This window comes from Sciurus vulgaris (genome assembly GCF_902686455.1).
Source record: "Sciurus vulgaris genome assembly, chromosome: 17".
Lineage (NCBI taxonomy): Eukaryota > Metazoa > Chordata > Mammalia > Rodentia > Sciuridae > Sciurus > Sciurus vulgaris.
In genome coordinates this window covers 47,272,614-47,294,731 of record NC_136478.1, presented here as the reverse complement: position 1 = coordinate 47,294,731, position 22,118 = coordinate 47,272,614, and the positions used below count along the sequence as shown (strand labels likewise).

Sequence of the window (22,118 nt, the reverse complement as noted above, 5' to 3'; positions counted from 1 at the left end):
AAAATGGTTGGGAATACAGCTAAGTTCATAGAGTGCTTGCCTTACAAGCACAAGACACTGGGTTGAATCCCCAGCACCACACACACACACACACACACACACACACACAGAAAATAAAATAGAAGAAAGACCATTGAGGGAAACAAAATTTCTTGTCACAGTGTTGCAAAGAAACATGAATTCACTGTAGAAATTCTATATTTGGGAGAAATGCATGAGAATTCTGAGTAACAAACATTTTAATCATTAAAGAATTACTTAATTATTAATATAGAAAAATTCTTTAATAGAGAGAGGTGAATACAATAAATTAATCAGTGTTAATGCATGATGTGACACACACAAGCCCACTATAAAACCTTTGGCAGAATGGATACCTTGAAATGTGCATCCATCAAGGTGTTCCTTGAAGAAAGTACAGAATAATTTTCCGTTGGAAGGGTCTTATCTTGAGGGATTAAATCTGGATTGTTTCCATTTGTCTGACAGAGTGTGAGAATTCTGAACCAATACATCTTTTAACACTGCAGGCTAATTTACCACTGTGTTAAAGAGATCTTTCATTATATGATGTCCTGGAACTATGAATCCAACACTATGAAAATTGGCATAAACTTCAAAAATATAATTGTTTTATAGTTCAGTGCTTTTTGACTCTGAGTGATCTGTATGAAAAACACAAAGAGAAATTGATCAGACTGGAATGAAGACTTATATGGAATTTTGAACGATGTATGATTCCTAGAACAGGCCTACTTCTCAATTATGAAATATATTTTTGATCAAACAAAGGTGAATTGAATTATTCTTCCCATGAGAAGACTTAGAGGCCTTGGAGTGAAACCCAGCTGGGAATACAGGAAACATGAAATTGCTTTGCCCTAATGGAATAGTAACTTTGATGCTGAAATCCTGAGGAAAATAAACTCTCAGAATGTGAATAAAAGACACCTCTGGTTTTCTAGTAGTTACTGGGAAAAGCTATTTACATAATTGAGAAGGATTTTCCAGAGCACAAGAGAATGGGCAAGCCCCAGTTGGGCAAGCAAAAATTTGGGATTATAGCCTTTCCTTCAGGTGGAGATACACTCAGGGCATCCCATGCTACATGGACACTAAGCCAAAAGGTAACCTCTGATATTTTGTTGGTTTCCAAAACTGGTATCTTTCCTTAATGACTGATGGTCCTATGTAGGTGAGGTCAGAAATTGTGGATATCTCCATATATATGTTAATGTACATTTTCAAGTTATATATTATTATATGAACTGATGCCTGTAAGCATTTGCCAACACACAATACTAAACATGTTCTTCACACTTTGTTATCTTTCAGGTCAGCTTTTATGAACTGATTGAGGAATTATAATTTATTCTAGTAGGGCTGTAGAACAACACAGGAAACCCTGGTAATTATGTATATTTCAAGAAAACTCTAAAAAATTCTGTATAAATAGTATTGCATGTGCCAATGAACTTAATTATCAACCTTAAAACTTCTATAGAGAATAAAAAGAAAGTCAGAATAGCTGACTAGAATTATTACACCCATTGAGAGATTGTGTAATGTGACATGCACAAGTCCATCAAGGTTCCTAGCAGAAAAATGAAAATGACATGTAGAGGCATTGGTTTTTCAATAAAAATAACCATATGTTATTTTCCCCAGTCTCCTGTGGGATCCCTGTGTTAAGGGAACAAATATGCTTAAGGCAGTCCAGCAGCACTAAGCTATATATGTTTCTGGTATATCAGACTGATTTTTTTCCATGGAGTTGTTTTGAATACACATTAAATTTGTTTTATAAAAGTCATAATTTTTAAGGTCAAGACAGGTTCCAGTTGTGGATGAGAGAAAATTCGTGGAGGTCAGAAGTTAGTTTATCACAGGGCCAGTGCCCCTGAAGGGGGACCCTGAATAGCAATGCCTAATGGAGCTGTGAGTGCAGAACTGCGGGGGGCGGGGGGGGGGGGGGCTGCTAACAATTAACATAACAGTTGTATGTCATGCCAGTTTTGGAAGACCACTGACATATAAAAAATAATTTATGAGAGTATCAAAGACCTTGAGAGCCCATCCCTCGCCACAGTGTACAAAACCCCTATAATTGGACATTTAAATCTTAATATCTCCCTTCTGGATTTCAATTTGCATTGAACTGATTCCACCTTTCTACTTCTGTATTTCTACCTTTTTGAATCAGACTGTTTACTTTTTGTCATTTTTTCATGGCTTATACACATAAATGAAAACATGCACATACATAAATATCTTGCCTTGAGTCTCAGAGGGGTTTTTGGAATTGCACTATTTTTTAGTACTAGGGATTGCACTCAGTGGAGCCTAACACTGAACCATGTACACATCAATTTTATCATTTAAAATTTTGAGATAAGGTCTTGCTAAGTTGCTTGGACTGGTCTCAAATTTAAGACCCCCTTTCTCAGTTGGGATTATAGTCTTTTTCTGGAGCACCCGGTACTCTGGTACTTTTGAGTAATATTGAAAATATTTGAGATTTTGTGATTATTGGAGAAGAAACAAAAGCTTTTTGTTGTGTGAGAAACAAAAATCTTTAAAGATAATTGCCAGAATTCTATGCTTTGCATATGATAAGTGTATACCTCAAAGTTTTGTGGGTCAGAACATGATCCCTGATGTAGTGATGTGATATTCTTTGTAAGTGTTAAAAGGTGGGGGTAAGTGGGAGTTTCTTAGGTCATTGTGGGTGTTTCATTCAAAAATAATTGATTTATTTATCATGATAGTTTGGTGATTTTTTATGAGACAGTTAGTATAAAATCTTGAACCTTCTACAACTGAGTGTGCTCTCCTGAATGATGCTGTTACATCTAAGTTTGATTTGTGCTCACACTATTGCATTCCATGCTGATTTGATGCAACCAAGAGAACCCTTACTAGAGATGAGGTGGGTGTGCAATGCTATAGATTATTCACATCTGTGAGGAAAATAAATTTTTTTTATAAAGTTGGCTTAATTCATTATAAAAATGATGTGTTATCTAATTCAGTACAGTATTTTTCATCAATAAATGTGGAAATATTTACTTTTTCTCCCTCTTTGATCCTTCTAAAATTTGAAAATATATATTCTTATGTATTATTTAAAAGATATCTATTTTTAGCATAAATGTAGTAACAATCTCCTTCTCATAAAAAGAATAAACATTTAGCTTATAGTTACAAGGTGTTCAATAACCTGATATATTTAAATTTTTTTCATAAATTAAACTCTGCCTTGGTATAATTATCTAACCACAAGAGTATTTTAAATGAAAACTCTGAGATTACTATGTGATCAATCATCGCTCTTCCTTCAGTTACATAAATATTCAGGTAAAATTTGAGGAAAAACTAAATGAGGCAAGCCAGGATAAGGAGAATCTCATACTGTACACTCATTACCATGAAGTTAACAGACTGGCCTATGATTTAAGACATATGGAGCTTAAGCTTCTAAATTATGCCTGAATAAATGCACGATGAGAATCACAAGTTTTACATATACTTTTTTTTCAAGAGACTTAAAACACGACTTTAATTTTTATTGACAAGGTGTGTAAGAACAGATATTTAAAATCAAAGGCCAATTTTTAGGTCTCATTTAGTTGCTTATTCCATTCACTTTTATTAAGTATACCTTTCCTTAATATCTTGACTTTATCAAGAAACAAACCTGTGAAAATACCTGTTAAATCATTTATATATACATTTCTATGATGCAAAGATTTTTAAACACTCAATTGGTGCATCAAATATCTCATAGGCAGCATGTTTAAACTGATTAAGACCGTTAATTTAAAAAAAATTAGGTCTTGTAATTCAGGAGTGGGCTGGGTATGGTGATGACAGCCTGTAAACCCAGCTACACAGGAGGCTGAGGCAGGAGGATCACAAGTTTGAGGCCAGTCTGGGTAACTTAGTGATATCCTGTCTCCAAAATGGCTGAGGATGTGACTCAGTGTTGGAGCACCCCTGGGTTTCATCCCAAGTACAGGGTCTTGGGGGTGGGGGGTATCATGGACGGGACCAGGAATGGTCCCTATGTTGATCACCTTGAATCTTGATTGGCCAAAATTTAAAACCCAAGTGCCCTGATTCCACATTAATTTTTTTTAATGTTAAAAATATTACTTTTGAGAAATTCTTTGTCAGAGATAACTGTTATTACCTACATGTTATCTTCTGGCATTATACCTAGTACTTTTATCATAATTATGAAGGTGGCCAGGTTTCCTGTAAATATCAGCATTTTATATGGTCAAAAGCAGTTAATAAAAATCAGCTCATTTACTCTAAGCCACATGTGCTTGTACTTACTCCCACCCTTTCCCAAAGTTTTTGAAGCTTTGATGTATTGATTTTGGTCTGGCCTTAATATGAAATACATCCACAGATACTTTTGCAGAATTAACACAAACTACAAACAGATGACACGTTGGAGGCAAAGCACAACTAGACAGTTCCTTCGGAGTTCCCATCACTGAATTCTGACTTCCAGGGCTGTCACACCATCTCATCAAACACTAACATTTCACAGTTTACGAGTGTAAAGATATCTAACTATGTTGAATTTAAAAACTGAGCTGCACAAAAGAAATAAAAAAAAACTTTATGTACAGCAAATTGGGTTTTAAAAATACAAAAATAACATCTGTCATTTCTGTCATGCTGACAATTCGACATATACCCATGCAGGAGAAAAGTTACAATTTAGTCACCTGGCCAGCTGTAGCTTGTTAAAGATAAGCACACTGCCACTGAGCGTTCACACTGACAGAAGAGATGTGTATTCAAAATATATAGTAAACACTGCAAGTCTCTGCATGTATAAATGCTGGCTATAATAGTTTTGTTCTACTTGATTAAAATATGTCTTAAGCAATCTAATATTAAGTGCACTAAACCCCACAACAGTTCAGGAATCTATGGCCTTATATAAAGAAATCCAAAATGTACAAAATACAGCTATAAAAGCAAGGAACAATTACTGCCATGCAAGATTTTAACTAAAACCTGCATAGAAGTGCAATTTAAAACGGCTAACTGATTTATGTAACACTCAATATAAAAAGGTCAGCAGTAAGTCCTACCAACACAATGCTTAATAAGGATTTAGAAAAGGAAATACATTCTCTTTGCTGGTATAATGGTATAAATCAGATCTTCAAATCTATGGAAAGGAGTCATCTGTCTCTGTCCTCTATCTCACAAAATTAGCTCTTTTACAGTTGTTTTTATGAAGTCTTTTCTCTCAGTTAAATCATAAGCAGGGTAATTTTCACATACCTCTTTGCAAATCTGCTTCATTGTGACTTCCTCCAGGTTAGCATTGGCCAATAATTTCTTTACTGTTTCTTTTAACTCTTCATCTGTAGGTGGTTTCTTCAATTTTTTAATTAAAGGCTCATCATCTGAACTATCCTGAGATTCACTTTCTTTTTTGGAACTGTTTTGATTCTTCTTGGTAGTACTACTATCTGCCTTCGATTACACTATTTACAGACTTTTTATTTTTAGAAGTAGCTTTCTGTTTCACTTTTTATTTTTTAGACATCTTTTTTGGTACCTCCTTTTCACATTCTTTATCTTCATCATCTGAAGACTCCTCCTTGTTTTTCTTTTCAACTTCGTCACTACTAGATTCATCCGATAGAATTTCAGGACTTGCCTTCCTTGCCATTCCAGTACTATTTCATTCTTTTTTACTGCCTTTGCTAGACGTTTTCTTAGATTTTGGCAATGGTTTGCCAGAAGGCTTTGGATGCATTAGGAAATTCAGGATCCTCTTCACTAGCTCACTATTTATACCTGATCTCTCCAAATCAAGAACCTCACAGATGCTCTTTAAAATGGTATTTCTAAATTTTTTCAGCATTTCTTCCTTCTTTTTATATTGAATACTCCCTTTTTCAAATGGAAAGCCACTGAACTGCCCCACAGTCGTCTTTAATGAGGACACAGTGCCTGGTCTGTTGTAAAGCAGTTCGTGTAGATTTCTAAGTTCATCTGTTCTGTTTTTTTTTTTTTTTTCTTGCTCAGAAAGAAATGTATCCTTTCAATTTCACAAAGTTTCTGCCCCTTTCCTTGTGCGATTGTAACTGGTTCTCTCTGTTAGGAAGATAGTTGCATTGTCAACCTCTCTACTTTTTTCTTTTCCCTCTTGCCTTCTACATGAGACTCTTTTCTTTCTCCTCCTTGTCCTCCTTGTCGTCGTCGCTCTCCCCTCTGGGACCCAGCATCTCGGGCTCCTTCTGGTACGTGGGCTGGGTGGGGGCTCCGTCTCTGCCGCGGTGGAGGCCGAGGTGTACATGCTAGACCGCGGGTGGCAGCCGCCGCGGGCCTGGCACACAAGAGCGCGAGGCGGCTGCGGGAGGCAGCGGGGCCAACGCCAACCTGCAGGCGCACAGGCCGCTGTCTGGAGTGAGGCTCGTGCCATGCTGCGCAGCTCTTACATATACTTTTAATGTGACTGTGTTTTATTTTAATTTTTGTGTTGCATTCCATTTAAAGTAATGGTGTTTATTTTATTTAACCATTCATTACTAATAGATAATTTGAATTATTTCCAGTGTGCACATAATGCCACAGTAATTAGTCTTTTGCATGATAAGCATACGTAGACATTCTTCCTATATAAATGCCTAAGAATGACTCATTGTGCAACACCAGAAGAATATGTCCATCTCTACATGATACACCAAAGATTTCAAAAGTGGTTGTAAAAATTCACATGCATATCAAGTGCAGTTTTGTGTGCCTGCAATTCCAATGGCTAGGGAGGCCATGGCAGGGCGGTCATGAGTTCAGTGAGCCTCAGCAAAAGGGAGGCAGTCTATAAATAAAATATAGAAATAGGGCTAGGGATGTGGCTCAGTGGCCAAGTGTCCCTGAGCTCAATCCCTGGTATAAGAAAATCTCTGGTATAAGAAAAAAAATTCACATGCATAGCAGTTTTTATGATTGCACATATTATACCTAGATTCAAGTCTTTTATGTTCTTTTAGATATACAAGACAATAGAGTTCATTTGGACATATAATATATACATGAAGTGTAACATTTTAATTAGGATCCAATTCTTGTGGTTGTACATGGTGTGGTGTTTTATTGGTTGTACATTTATATATGAACATAGGAATATTATGCCTGATTAATTCTAAGGAATTCTCTATTCCTTCACCCTTCCTTTTCTTTATCCCCCTTTGGCTAGGGGATAAATGAACTTTTATTCCCCCAACCCTTTTTGTGTGTTAGAATTCACATATCAGAGAGAATTTTGGCCTTTATATTTTGGGATTGGTTTATCATGTAGCATGGTAGTCTCCAGTTTCAAAATTTTTAGAGTGATTTTACTAATTCTTAAATTTTTAATTAATTATTAAGAATTTTGATGGTGCTTTGGTTATGGATTTATATCCCATGTAGACTTAAGCATACTAATAGGCCATCAAACAAAATTGTGTAATTATATGCCATCCTAAAACTTAAAACGTTATGTTTTATTTGAAGGATCTACCTTGTAGTTACATGCTTTGTACTTAAAGTTTGCTAACTCATATTTGGCAAGTCATTGTCTATAGAAATGTTGGAAGGATGTTTGAATAAAAATTCGTGTGTCTTCTATGTTTTACATACATCATTGGTCTAATACTAGGCCTGGTTTAACTTTTGTCAACATTTAGGTCTCACTGACAAGTTGAGTACACTGTACACATACATTAACCTCTTCTATTTCACATGATATTTTCTCCAAAAAATAAACAATTTCTCCCCTTCCAACATAATATGAAATGCTATTTTTAAATCCTTTTTAATTTTCTTAAATTTTTACTTTTACAGACTGCATTTTGATTAATTGTACATAAGTGGGGTACAACTATTCATTTCTGTGATTGCACACAATGTAGACACAAACAATTCACATAATCATACATATATAATGATGTCTGTCTCATTTCAGGAAAATGGAAGGCGATTTTTGATGAGGTCCTGTTGATGGGATACAAAGGATAGACTCTAAAAAAAATGACAGAGGAGGTGAAGTTATAACTGGGTCTAAGCTACAACTTTTTGTTTTAGACTGAGCAGAGATGCTAAGGTGGGTTTCATCAGATATGCTCTGATTCCAAATCATCTGCTCCACCTAGACATTGCTGTTATACTCTTCTCCTTGTAAGCACAAAAAAGTGTGTATATAGAAAGAAGAGTCACAATAATGAACCATTTTCTTCAAGACCAAAGCAAAGTCCTTCAAAGAATACACATGATTTGAATAAATATGTGTATGTTTGAAACTCAAAGAAAATAATACAAATATCATGAATCTGTATTGGGAGTTTAAGGATTTATTTAAACAATTATATCTGAATATCTTGTGCTAAGTTCTAAAATCATATAATGCTCATCACTGTATAGAAAGCAAATTGCATATACTGCCAATAAGCAAACATTTATGATTACTTTTTGAATTGTTTAGGGGTTTAGATTAGACTTCCTCCATTTGGAATGGCCTACATATAATCCAGTAAAGCTTCATTACTGAGAGTGAAAAAGTTTATGTAGTAGGAAACTGTCAATTTCCAATTTTTGTCAATTTTTGCTTTGCTATCATAGACCCTGGAGGCCAACACACTACAGTTCCTTGACTCCAGTAAAATTTTGCATACCAGGGAGTACAAATTACCTGAGCAAAATCTAGAAGTCAATCAGGGACAATTCTATCAGTTAAAACAGTGGTTCACCTGCTGTCATTTGTACCCCTCACTGCTTTTCTGACCCATCACACAAATACTTATTTTGTTTTGTACACTTACCTCTGACTCAGACAGGGAAATGGAATGTTTCAATACTTGGTGCTTCCAACTAGACCCTACCAACAACACTTCTCAAACCCACCACCTTGGTTAAGATATGTGTTTATCTTCTCCTTATTTTTAGACTTTTATTATCTTTATCTCATATTCTGGAGATTCAAAAATTGAAATGAAAATGTTGACAAAATTTGGTCATTTAAATCAATAAAATTCATGTTCTCATGTCACTGTTACTTTTCAAAATGTTTTTCAAACATAGTGCCCATTATTTAAATGTTCAGGAATGTAAACTTTCTTTATGCAAGTTTCTGCCATGTGTGTAACTCACAGTCAGAAGTCAAAAGTTTGTGTGAAAGAGTGAACTTGGTCTGTATATGTTCAGAGCATACTGGGCAAATTGGGTCAGGGTTTAATGTATCTGAATGGGTGTTTACAAATATGAATATGATAAGTTATGTTTGAGTAGGAATGAATGATGTTTGTTTTGTGTTTGTGTGTTCTTTGGAGACATATTTATGTTTATTGATTCTTGTGAATAAAACTTTAATGTTTTGGTACATACAGTATGTGGGTTATTTTATTTTTATGTTCTTTAGAAGGTCAAAGTAATAAATTAAAACTTTCTTTTTGAGACTCAAGCAATTATGCTTTATTAATCAAAGGGAACAAAGAATGTGAGAACGTAAAAATCAATGTGTAGATCCAAATTCTCAGTCAAAATATCAGTTTATGTGTAGTCCAAAATGCATTCATTCGTTTCATGTAACAAAGGCAGTAGTAATGAGCAATCTATAATCATAAGGGAAATGGATGACATTTTAACATTTGGAGAATAAGAGGAACCAGACAAAATTTTATATGATTTATTACTCATTGTATAAAATTAAGAAAGGGTTGGTAAATTTAGGTTCATCTATAAAGTAATAATTTCTTATCTAAAAATAACAAAATTAAGCATAGAGAACTAATATGTTTTTGATAGATTGTTGGGAATTGAAAAAAGAAAGTAGGGGGTGTGGATTTGTCTAGGGAGAAATAATGGAATCATATTACCTATGAAAATATATGTGGTGTGCTCTTGGACTGGGTCAGTCAAGATCAGTCCTGAAGTTCCTACAACAGTGAGCCTGTTTGAAGATGCTATTGCTTTCATACACTTCACACAATTTAACATGAATTTGACTGGCTCATTCCTAAACAACTTTTAATATATCCAGCTTAACTGAGAAAGTAAATTCAAGTAAGTGTTGTGGTTCTTGTATGGTGTTTATATATATTTACTATTCTTAGATAGAGAGTAACAGTCTATTCACTGGTGTGTTCAGTGAACGTGCATAGTTTACATCTGTGTGGATAAAAATCTATGTTCTACTAATGGATAGCAATATTTCTTATGTCAATGCATGCTATGGATGACTATTTTCACAGTTTTATTTGTTAAATTTTCAGAAACTCCTCAATATTTTATTTCAATCTGGACATACTATTAAGTTACACTTATCTAGCTTCCTTGTATTTAGCTGTGATCATGTTATTAGGCTCTCTATAAGTGAAAGGGAGTGGAAATGCTATATGCCAATTGCAGGTTGGGCTATACAAGTTCCACACTTCTCTATGCTCTTTTCTTTTCTAACTGTCCGGTGGGATGTTGATATCCAAGGTTGCTTGGAATGGGGTGATCATAATGATATCTACCACCTAAGACCAAGAAAAATAAATTATACCATGGGGAACACATGTTCTTTCCATCTTTTTCTCTGTTATGAATTGTTACTTAAGAGATAAGGAGATTTCTCAGGATAATTACTGTTGCCTAGGCTTTTTCTACAAATGCATACAGTAATTTTTTGATAGGCAAATAATTACACTTGATACAAAATAAGTAAAAACAATGATTATAAATGTATCTTTCCCTGGTCTACTTATGTGTTTGAGTTACATGTGTCAACATGGATATGGTTAGCTGCATATACTTGACATATCTCAGCTCAAACTCAGTAGCATCTTCAATATGTTTGATTTTGAATGTGCACAAAGAAAGTCCACACTTCAGTCATCTTCATTTGACTATTGGTAAACAAGTGAGCCCAAATCATCACTGCCTATATTGGATAATTGTTAGAAATTTTTGTTTGAACTATCAGATTGCACTAAGAAATATGAGCCAGACTTTGGAATGTTAGGGGTGGGTCCAATTTGTTCACTACCACCACTGAAAAATGGACTGAACACATTAGACTTTTGTTTACTGTGAGTACATATGTTTCTACCACTATCACCTATCTTGGGAAGAGTCAAATGTTATATCAATTTAGATAAGGTTAGGTGTGTTTGTGTATTCATGCCCTTTGTTTTCTTTGAATTCCACATAAGATTTCCTATATTTATATATTACAGTCTGAAAAATAAGCAGATATTATACACAGGTTTATATTTCATGATATATGTACATCCTTGTAGAATTTAACATTCTATTCTCTTTCTCTTATTTCCTTCATTTCTCAGAGCCACTTTCATCTTCAAAAAATGAGAAAATCACTATTAGAAAACTTACACAATATTTTACAAAATTAAAAATAAAGAAGTTTACTGAAATGAAATTGACTGATACACAATGTCATTGTGCAGGTGGCCTAGGTACAAAGCTAGAGAGAAAACAGGCGGATCATCTGAATGTTTGCTTTACTCTCAATTTGTGCCCAAAGAAGACCTCAGGAAAAAGAAAAACATTCCTTTCTCCCTTTTTCCATCCTGTAGTCACTTGCCTTGATCTTTTTATCTCTCAATACTTCACTCATCTCCAAATAATTGGAAGTCTCCCATCTTTCTTTGTAGAAGACTGTTCTAGTTATCCTAGGCTCTTAAAAGAAGAAAACACATACCCCTTCATTTCTTCACAGGCTCAGAGATGTAGAAGTTTTTCAGATAGTTCCTCTTTTGCCTTGTATTCATTGGGCTACTCAGTTCAGGATACCTTTTCTCAGAATCTCCACTCTCCAATACTTACGTGATGATGACTAAGAATAAAGTATGTAAATAAAGAGAAAATATATAAGCTGAACTTAAGCTATCTGTCCACTAAATAATGATCCTGAGCAGTGCTCAGTACATCCTGATTGTTCAGACATTAACTATCACTAAGACCTCAGCAGTGCATTATAACCTATTGATGACATCACAGAGTTCAGGGATCCAGGTCATATTTAGAGTACTGCAGAAATTCTAAAGCTCATCAAATGAGTAGATGCCTATTTTGCATTGGATGTTCTATCATTAACTTCAATATTCATTCACTGCACTTGGTACCAAAATCAGAGATTGGTATATATTCATATAGATTAAAGAAAGATAATCTTTCTATGTATCTATGTACACTTCATTACCAAATTTTCACAGTGATGAAGATATGACAGTATCAGAGAAGGTCAAGCTCAGAATCATGCTTGACTCAGAAAAATAATGCCTACATATCATAAATACCATTTACAGTATGTAGAACTGGTTGAGATGAATGTTGGAATTTGGGGTTGATTCTAAGAATATCTCATCCTGTGATGGACTGACAGTTTTGGCTCCATGGAAATGTTACAGGCCATGCTATATAGGTAATGACCAAAGAGAGTCCATTTTGCTCTGAGACTCCATGGTATGTAGGAAATGTTTCTCCAATGGTAATGCCCCACCTCTGTCACCATTAATTTTTTTTTTGCTTTCTCCCATGGGAACACCTCTCCTCTCTACCCATCATCAGTTACTTAGCATGACATGTTTAGCAATACAAAATTACAAAATAAAAATTCTTGTATAATAGAAAATTGTTCTCTTTTTGATTCCTAATTTTCCTAAACAATGTACCATGGTAACAGTGATGTCAATAATGATTGTTTGGGTGTCAGTAACCATTCTTTAGTTTTTACCTAGGTAGGGTTGTTTGACTCTTCCTCCTCTGCTGATTATTTCAGATATCATGATTTTGGTTTTTAATTTTGAATCATAACAACAGACACATGATTAATTGACAGATTTATGGTATAAAAACACCTGCAACCCTATGGTTGAGGCTGTTCTCCCAATAGACATTCAGCCTGTTGGCTTAATAAAGACTCTCAAATTTGTACTTCTCAGTGGTGATCAATCTGTTCTTAATTTGCTCCACCCATAACAATTTATGCATACAACACCTCATCAATAGGCAAATGTTGTTCTTATTGTATTGGTTTCTTAATGAGTTCATAGAAAATCACCAAAAATTCATTATTTAAAATATGTGTATTATCTTGTTTTTGAGTTCAAAAGCACAATATGGGACTTGAGACTTAAAGTCAAGGTGACAGCGGGGCTGCTCCTATCTGAATGCTCAACTTGAGCATATTCTATTTTCCCCCTACAGTTTTCCAGAGCTTCCTGCAATCACTACTTATTGGTCATGTTCTTACTATTTATTAAGTATCAGCCAATTACCTATTCCCATGGTCACAAGTCCACTCAGATCACTGTCTTCTTAGCTGCATCTCATAAAATCCATTGGGATAAACTTGCCTATCACCAGATGACCTAGAACAATCTTCACATTTAAAATCCTTGACTTCTTCTCATTTGCATAGTCCCCTTTTCCATGAAAGATCAAATATTAGTGGATTCCTGCAATTAGGAGGCTAAAATGTATGGGGGAGTGTAGCTGTCAGAGGACAGGGTGTGTTCTTTTAATGTTCTGTACCAAAATAAAATCACAAAGATTTAGAAAGAATTCACCTGTTGTAAAATATAGTATTGTAAGAGTAGAAATATGAAACATGGAATACTTTTCAGTCACTATGTAAACATAAGATAAAACAAGACAAATAAAATAAATATCTTTTGAAAATTAAAATTTAACAAAAGGAAGGAAATTGAATTTTAAAAAGATTTTTTATTCTATAAATATCAGGCAGATTTAATAATGGTAACTCCAAGCCAGGATAACTTATTAGTGTAAATAACAGAATGTTGAGAATTTGTTGCTGTGTAAAATAGAGATGTTAAGCAAATTATATCAGACTAAATAACCAAATCAGACAGAAAGAAATAAAAGAAAATAAAAGAAGCATAAAATTTAATATTTTGTAAATAAACATAGATATGGTAAGATGAAGAAAAGCTCCAAAAATATAATTTTAAAATATTTTGTTTTGTACTGGGAATTGGCCCCAGCTCTGCTTCACCACCAAGTAACATCCCCGCTCTTTTATATATTTTATTTAGAGACATGTTTTCACTAACTTGCTTAAAGCCTCACTGAGTTACTGAGGATGACTTGAAATCATTATCCTCTTGACTTAACCTCCCATTTGGCAGGGATTACAGGAGGCATTTGCTGCCATGCCCCACCAGTAATCATTATTATTGAATGATCTTTTCAAGGGATATTTGAACAAGCTTTTTAAAAGTGTGTTCCTGGCTGCCATGTTGTCAACAAATTTCTTGTGACAATTGGTTCTAGCATGATGGTAAGGACAATGCAGACCCAGAAAATGAAGTCAGGTGATCATGTACTTTGACATAAGAAATGATCAATGAAGATACAATTTTGTTTTTCATGTTGCTCTAGACAGCTCATATAACCATGAATTTATTGGGGGAAGTTTTGTAATGGTTACATAGAAGTACCTTGGATTTTGTTTTCAAATATAATTCAGTTTTTCATAACAAAATTAATGTTTTTAAAAAACTGAGGGAAGCTCAAACAAGTTTTACTTTACTTTTTTTAACAAGTATGCAGGTGCCATTTATTTGGTCCATAAGTACAGTATATTCATTATTTGAGTTTTACAAAACATCAAATATAAATAACCTGAAATTGTAACAATACACAAAAATTGGTTTTCTTACACAGACATACCAGGCAGTACAAACTGAAAATTTGAGTAAATTAACATTGTTTTACATTAATATACATAGTGCCAATTAACATTTAAAAACAAGTTTCAATGCATAGCACTTGATATTTCTTTGAATCTGTTTCAGTCACTTAAGAGTATGAAAATCGTTAGATCTAGGCTAAAAATAATTCTTCTTCTAGCCAAAAATAAAGGCATAATATTTATAGCCAGGTATCAACTTTACTAAACCACAATATTTTTGAACTATTAAATGATACCTAAGGGTATCATTAAAAAGGCAACATGCATTGTGGTGTTTCATCTCATGACTGGTTATGCACACACTTTGTTCAAAGGGTTTTAAAACTATACTCCTACTTTCAATACAGCATACTTCAATGTTCTAATAGTTCTAGCAAAATAAATGCTTTCAAAGGAAGGAGAATCATTTTCAAGTCACCGTTGTGATTATTTTCCCTTTGGAACAAAGGACATAACAAACAATCTGGTTCTGCCCAGATGAACCAATGTAGTAAGAGGGTTTCTGCTCAATCTAATGCTATGACATCATCAGGCTCTTCCATCTGTTCTGTACGTGACCTCTTTGGAGTGACATTCTCCTTCTCATCTAAATTCCTCTTGTGACTTCTCTCTTCTTCACTGACATCAGTATTATTTAAAGGACCTTCTTCATCCGAATCAACCATGAGTACATCATCTTGCTCTTGTGCTGTGGAGGTGGAAGGCTGCGCTCCATCATCACTGCCACTGGTGATGCTTTTGGCAGCATCTTCGACTTGTTTGGGCCCCACTTTTTCTGGGCCATCACCAACAACTTCAAATTCCACATCCTTTTCTAGGTCTTCACTATGAAGGATGTTGATCAATAAAGTGTAGTCCTGAAGGAAATCATCTGCTTGAAACCAGCTGCCATTTCTAATTCCAAATTCTGACAACTTCTTATGATTCTTAGCTTCTGTTTCTCCCTCTTCTGAATTGTTCCTTTCCCATCTTCAATTTGGACATCTGGTGTTACCATAGCAAATTTTTCTTTATCTTATCTTGTAAGGTGAGAACAGTCACTTTGTGGACATTCAGTCATACAGTCACCTCTGGCTTGCTGGCACACACATAACAACTGGGGTTAGGAGAATTCAGTGTACAAGGCACAAGAAACTTCTTTCTTGGGTTTGGTTGTTTATTCAAAAATATTGTTCTACACTGGTCTATTTTTCCTGATAAAATCTTCAGTCCTTCCAACACTATCAACCTGGCAATCACTGCATTAATAGTAGCAATATCAGGAATAATGTTCCCTGCCATTGATTTGATATCAAACCAGCTCTTCATATTCATACTGAAAATATGCATCCTGAGATTTGCAGCAGAAGTGACAAAATCCATTGCAGATGGGTCATCCTTATCCCATATGAGCTCAGCTCCATCCCCTTTTTCTGCTAAATGAACTCTCAAAGTCTCAATGCTCTTTGAAAAAAGACTTGCATAGCCCTTTACATCTAGAACCTGCTGATCTTTCAGACCCAACTGGGGTTCATTTTGTTGATCTGATGCATTGGATTCTTCTCTTTGACTCTGTACTTCATCCCAGTCCAGTGGAACAGGAGGTTTCCCTTTCTGCCATAGTTTGTCCATTGTCAATAGATATCTGATATCATCTTTAAAAAGCTTGGTAAAAAATTTAACTGGATCATATCCAGTTGATTTTGCCCATTCGTTTGTGGAAATACGTTTAATGTTACCATATTCATTAGATGCTCGGGCTCTGGCTTCAGCTTCTGTTAGTTCCCATGCAGCTCAGGGTCAGCTCTGCCAGGTGACACTTTTTGATCAGCATCTTATTCCCCAAACAATTGGTTGAACAAATACTTTGCCCAAATGATGCAATGAATAGGTTCTGAAGGTGTGTTACGAATTGTACAGCCAGGAAAAGTTCTCTGGGTTGGCTTAGGATGGCATTCATAACACTCGGTCACACCCTTTTTGATAGTAGTTACTTGTCCAAGATAACCAGCAGTCCCACTCTCAATAAGAGGAATGTCAGCTCCAGATACATCCTATTAACATGGTTTTGTGCAGCTCTATTATCTAATGCATTCACGACCAATATAAACTGTCGAAAAAATTCCACATTATATTCTGGGTTCGTGATGCTGTCATGGTAAACTACAATATTAGGTTTTGGGTAAAACTGCAGTACACTTTCTTTGGCAACCTGTGCCTCTGATCTTGCAGCATGTTTCTTCTGAAACAAAAACTGCTTGTTGAGGTTACTGACATCAATAGTATCCAGATCAATCAATGCTATACTCAGCAGAGGAGCGCCAGCCCCCAACGGAGTCCTGCCACTTGCTTCATGACCCAGGGAAAGTTACTAAATCCCATTGCATCTCACTTTCCTCATCAGGTCGATGTGAGAGAAGCTGGTGAGCACTAGGTTCTTAAGGAACTTGCAGCCGATGCTGCCGGCGCCCACCACCAGCACCCAGCTCCCAGCCAAAGCCTCAGCCAGCTCCCGGGGAAGCCCCTGACACAGTGCCATGGCGGGACGTTCACTAGCCTCGGCTGAGGCCAAATTTTACTTTAAAAAAGGAATTAAAATTACACTCGAAATTATAATTGAAATGCAGGAAATGAAGGGTAAAATGTTTAAAATTGAAAGCAATACATTAAGAAATCACTATGGCTCTCCTCCGGTTGGCCGACACGGCGGTGGCAGTAGGGGCGGCGGTGGCGGCGGTGGCGGCTGCGGCGGCGGTGGCGGCTGCGGCGGCGGGGGCCCGAAGGGTAAGAAGAAGAACGGAAGGAACAGAGGGAGCAAAGCCAACAACCCCCCGTACCTGCCCCCCGAGGCAGAAGATGGAAACATCGAATATAAACTGAAGCTGGTGAATCCATCCCAGTACCGCTTTGAGCACCTGGTAACACAAATGAAGTGGCGTCTCCAGGAGGGACGTGGTGAGGCTGTCTACCAGATGGGGGTAGAGGACAATGGACTGCTGGTGGGGCTGGCTGAGGAGGAGATGCCGGCCTCCCTCAAGACCCTGCACCGGGTGGCAGAGAAGGTTGGGGCAGACATCACTGTTCTCCGGGAACGAGAAGTGGATTATGATAGTGACGTGCCCCGGAAGATCACTGAGGTGCTGGTACGAAAGGTCCCTGACAACCAACAGTTCCTAGACCTCCGTGTGGCGGTCCTGGGAAATGTGGACTCAGGGACGTCAACCCTGCTTGGAGTCCTGACCCAAGGAGAGCTGGACAACGGGCGGGGCCGGGCGGGCTCAACCTTTTCCGCCACCTGCATGAGATTCAGTCTGGCCGAACCTCCAGTATCAGCTTCGAGATCCTGGGCTTTAACAGCAAGGGAGAGGTGGTGAATTACAGCGACTCACGGACCGCAGAAGAGATCTGTGAGAGCAGCTCCAAGATGATCACCTTCATCGACCTAGCAGGCCACCACAAGTATCTGCACACCACCATCTTTGGCCTCACCTCCTACTGCCCTGACTGCGCCCTGCTCCTGGTCAGTGCCAACACTGGCATTGCTGGCACCACAAGGGAACATCTGGCCCTGGCCCTGGCCCTGAAAGTGCCCTTCTTCATCCGGGTCAGCAAGGTGGACCTGTGTGCCAAGACTACAGTGGAGAGGACAGTACGCCAGCTAGAACAGGTCCTCAAGCAGCCTGGCTGCCACAAGGTCCCCATGCTGGTTACCTCTGAGGATGATGCTGTCACTGCTGCCCAGCAGTTTGTCCAGTCACCCATGTCACCCCTATCTTCACACTGTCCAGCTTGTCTGGGGAGAGTCTGGACCTCCTCAAAGTCTTCTTGAATATCTTGCCTCCCCTCACCAACAGCAAAGAACAGGAGGAGCGTATGCAGCAGTTGACGGAATTCCAGGTGGATGAAATCTACACAGTACCAGAGGTGGGCACTGTTGTTGGAGGGACACTCTCCAGGTGAATTGCCTTGTTTGCTACCCCCCCCCCCCCCCCCACTCAGCCTTCACATTCCCCTGTACTTGAAAACATCCTGGCCCAAAGAAGGAGATCCTGGAGTTGAACAGAGCCCATCTACGAGATATGCTTGTTTGCAAATTAGGCTTTCACTATCAGAAGTGCTGGCAGAAACTAGTCTGTTGGCTTATTGCTGCATGCTGGGAATCTCCAGACCCCTGAGTGAGATGTGTCATGGGCCCCAGGAAGAAATCTAGACTGTATTCAGCTGATCTCATCTCAAAAGTATGGAAATGAGAAAATGACTCTTCCCAAAGCACAGGGGAAAACCCAAGGAAATAATTTCTTCTTTCAGGGATCAGGTGTTCAGTGTTACCAATCCAGCAGGTACCTCTCTGCCAGATGTCACTGCTGACCTTTTCTGGCATTAGCCTTCAGAGTCTGAACTCTGGACCAGGCAAGGAAGTCATCATTCCTACCTACAAATCTGAAATTAAGATTCCTTCCCCCTACTTGAGGGACTCAACCCCAGAAGGGAAAGAGTACTCTGGGCAACTGTAGCAGAGAAGTAGGAGACCTACGCTGACACTGTGCCACCTTCCCTCTGGGCTGCAGTGGGATTTGCCGTGAGGGGGACCAGCTGGTGGTGGGCCCCACAGATGATGGCTGCTTCCTGGAGCTGAGAGTGTGCAGCATCCAGCGCAACCGCTCTGCCTGTCGTGTGCTGCGAGCTGGGCAGGCTGCTACCTTGGCCCTCGGGGACTTTGACTGTGCACTGCTTCGCAAGGTGAGGTGTGTGAGTGGGATGGAGAGGGAATGCAAAGAGAAATGCCTCAAAGACTGGCTCATGAGTGAGGAGCACCCTTCTAGGGTGCTTCAGAGAAACTCGAAGGAAACGTGGACTCTCTTGACCCAAGAAGCCTAAGGTCTAATTACCCAGACTGTATGAAAATGGCTAGAATCCTCATGAAGAGCAAATCACTAAGTATTGAATCACTGTGCAAAGTGAATGTCCAGGACCCTAAAAATACAAAGCCTTGAAGGTTTAGAGGGAGGTGGGTAAATGAGAGTACCCACCAAAAGGAGAATTTGGAGTTTTATCTTGAGCTCTGTGTTTGGAGTCATGTAAAGGAAAAGGAAATTCAGGAGCTATAAAGAGGGTGGGAGGGCTGGAAAGAGAGAGTCTAATGCTAGGTCTGCCCTTCCTGGGCCTGGGGGCTGTGCCTCCCCAGGGCATGGCCATGGTGAGCCCCGAGATGAATCCCACCATCTGCTCAGTGTTCGAGGCAGAGATAGTCCTACTGTTCCATGCCACCACTTTCCGACAAGGATTCCAGGTGACAGTACATGTGGGCAACGTACGTCAGACAGCGGTGGTGGAAAAGTTCCATACCAAGGTGAGAGGGACCCAGACATGCCTCCCTTTCTCCAGGGAAAAGTCAGAATTCTGCCTCCAAAAGGGAGGAAGGCCCAGTCTCAGACTTGGCAGGCAGAGCTCCCTGATCCCATGAAGGGAACAAAAAAGCCCCACTTAGGGTGGGTAGCAGCCTTCCCAGAGGCCCCAAGGGTGGAGAGCCAAGGCCGGTAGAGAATGGAATGGGAGGCACTGGCCAGGGCAGTGACTGCTTATCTGCTGCAGGACAAGCTGCGGACAGGGGAGAAGGCAGTGGTACGTTTCCGCTTCCTGAAACACCCAGAGTACCTGAAGGTGGGCGCCAAACTGCTGTTCCGGGAGGGTGTCACCAGGGGCATCGGCCATGTCACTGATGTGCAAGCCATTACAGCAGGAGAAGCCCAGGCCAACATGGGCTTCTGAGTTCTCCAGGCAGGGACAGCTCTATTGCTGCCCCTATAATATATAAGGTGACTTCTGGCCATGCTGCCCCCTGTTGGCAGCTGTGTGTGTTAATAGGCTAGGGAGACAGGGTGCTCTCTGCCATTTGCTTCCTGCCACCTTGGAGGTGTCAAGCTTGGTTGGCCAGGGAGGGGCAGTCTTGAGGGAGAAGACAGAAATCAGGGCAGTGTTCAGCAGCTGTGTGTGCCCACCTGGTTGGCTCAACCCTGGCAACTCTGTGGCCTGTCTACTGGAGGGAGCTGACTATAGCCACCTTGGCCCCACTCCCAGGACTGGGTGTGACTCGCCAGTATGATCCCTGCACTTCAGGAATTGTCACAACTGGGGTGGTCCTCGAAAGCACTCCTTTTTCTATACCTCTTCTCAAGGCCACATAAGTTGTCCATCTCTGACTGTGGACAAAAGACGTTGCTCCTGGCCATCTGGTGGCCCAGGGTCTGAAGAAATGGCACAGGAACAGTGAATGGCAGTGTTCCCACTCTGCTGAGACCCAAGGCTTTATCTCCTTTCCCTTCTTCCCACAAGGGCCATTTCCCCAGCTCCTCTCATAGGCCCCACAGGTGCTATTTATTGTGCTGGTCAGGCGTGGGGCTGCCAAGCTAAGACTTGGCATAGCAAAGGCCAGCTGCATGTCAGTCTTTTCCTTTTCTCTGCAGTCATCTGACTTTCATCAAATAGTGTTTTTTCTCTTTTCTTCCCCAGACTAGTGGCTGGGGGGACCTGACCCACAGTTCCACATGCTGCCATCCTCACCTCCACCTCCTGCTCCCACATAAACTTTTTCATTTCAGTAATTTGTAGTGACCATCCCCTTCCCTCTACTGCAGGGAACCAGGAGGAAAGGGAAAAGTGTTGCCATATTTCCTACTCTTTAGGCATGGACTCCCTCTTTTACCTTTGTTAGTGTCCTGGGTTCCCATGGACTCAGGGATTTGTTGATTGAGTTTCTCATTTCTCTGCATATATATATATATATATATGTATATGTATATATATTTAAATACACATATATTGTACAGCATAAAAAATGTTTTATTGAAAAAAAAAGAAATCACTATGACTCACATAATGTTGGGCAATTTTCTCTACATATTATTATCATAAAAAATGCCATCTTTATAAGTATTGCAGTCGCCATTTGAAGCCAACACAGCTGACTCACAAATAATACAATTCCTTAAATGCAATGAGGGATTTAAGCCCACAATTTTTTGATCAAATTCTAGGCATTTTGCTTTTGACTTTCTTTTTAGTGGGGTGTGTGGATGTGGGGCATATATTTACTGGGCGGTATTATGTTTTTCAAATAGAATATGTGAAATAATTTGCATTGAGCAAGGTTGTCACATAATAAACAGCCACAATAAAAATGGAATTAAAAGTAGCAAATTATGCAACCCATGAAGATGATTTTTGCAAACAAATGTCTTAACTATTGACTATTACCAGTGCCACTATGACTATCTGAAAATTTCACAGACATGCAGACTCTCTGCATTTCCTAGTTGAATAGAAAATGCAAGATTACTATGTTTGATCTTGTGCACTTTCCTTTATATTGCCTAGGGGTTATCAACATTTACTTAGTATTATT

General features: G+C 38.6%; 1 protein-coding gene and 2 pseudogenes across 3 annotated transcripts; 1 reads left to right on the top strand and 2 right to left on the bottom strand.

Annotated features, from left to right (window-relative positions):
• Window positions 1-4,663: 4,663 nt before the first annotated feature.
• LOC306647683 (protein DEK-like) lies at window positions 4,664-6,460 on the bottom strand (annotated as a pseudogene). The gene is made up of 2 exons: window positions 6,342-6,460; window positions 4,664-6,306 (listed from the first exon to the last, which is right to left on the bottom strand). The product of its transcript is annotated as a protein DEK-like (transcript).
• Window positions 6,461-14,601: 8,141 nt separating this feature from the next.
• Window positions 14,602-17,255, bottom strand: LOC306647682 (SUMO-activating enzyme subunit 2-like; annotated as a pseudogene). The gene is made up of 2 exons: window positions 17,102-17,255; window positions 14,602-17,017 (listed from the first exon to the last, which is right to left on the bottom strand). The product of its transcript is annotated as an SUMO-activating enzyme subunit 2-like (transcript).
• A 191-nt stretch (window positions 17,256-17,446) lies between these two features.
• LOC306647841 (GTP-binding protein 2-like) lies at window positions 17,447-21,502 on the top strand. Its single transcript, XM_079117381.1, is given in 6 exon segments — window positions 17,447-17,989; window positions 17,992-18,474; window positions 18,477-18,672; window positions 19,285-19,456; window positions 19,902-20,066; window positions 20,309-21,502. Coding segments are annotated over 6 exon segments (1,539 nt in total). The 5' UTR covers window positions 17,447-17,643; the 3' UTR covers window positions 20,486-21,502.
• The last annotated feature ends 616 nt before the right edge of the window (window positions 21,503-22,118 follow it).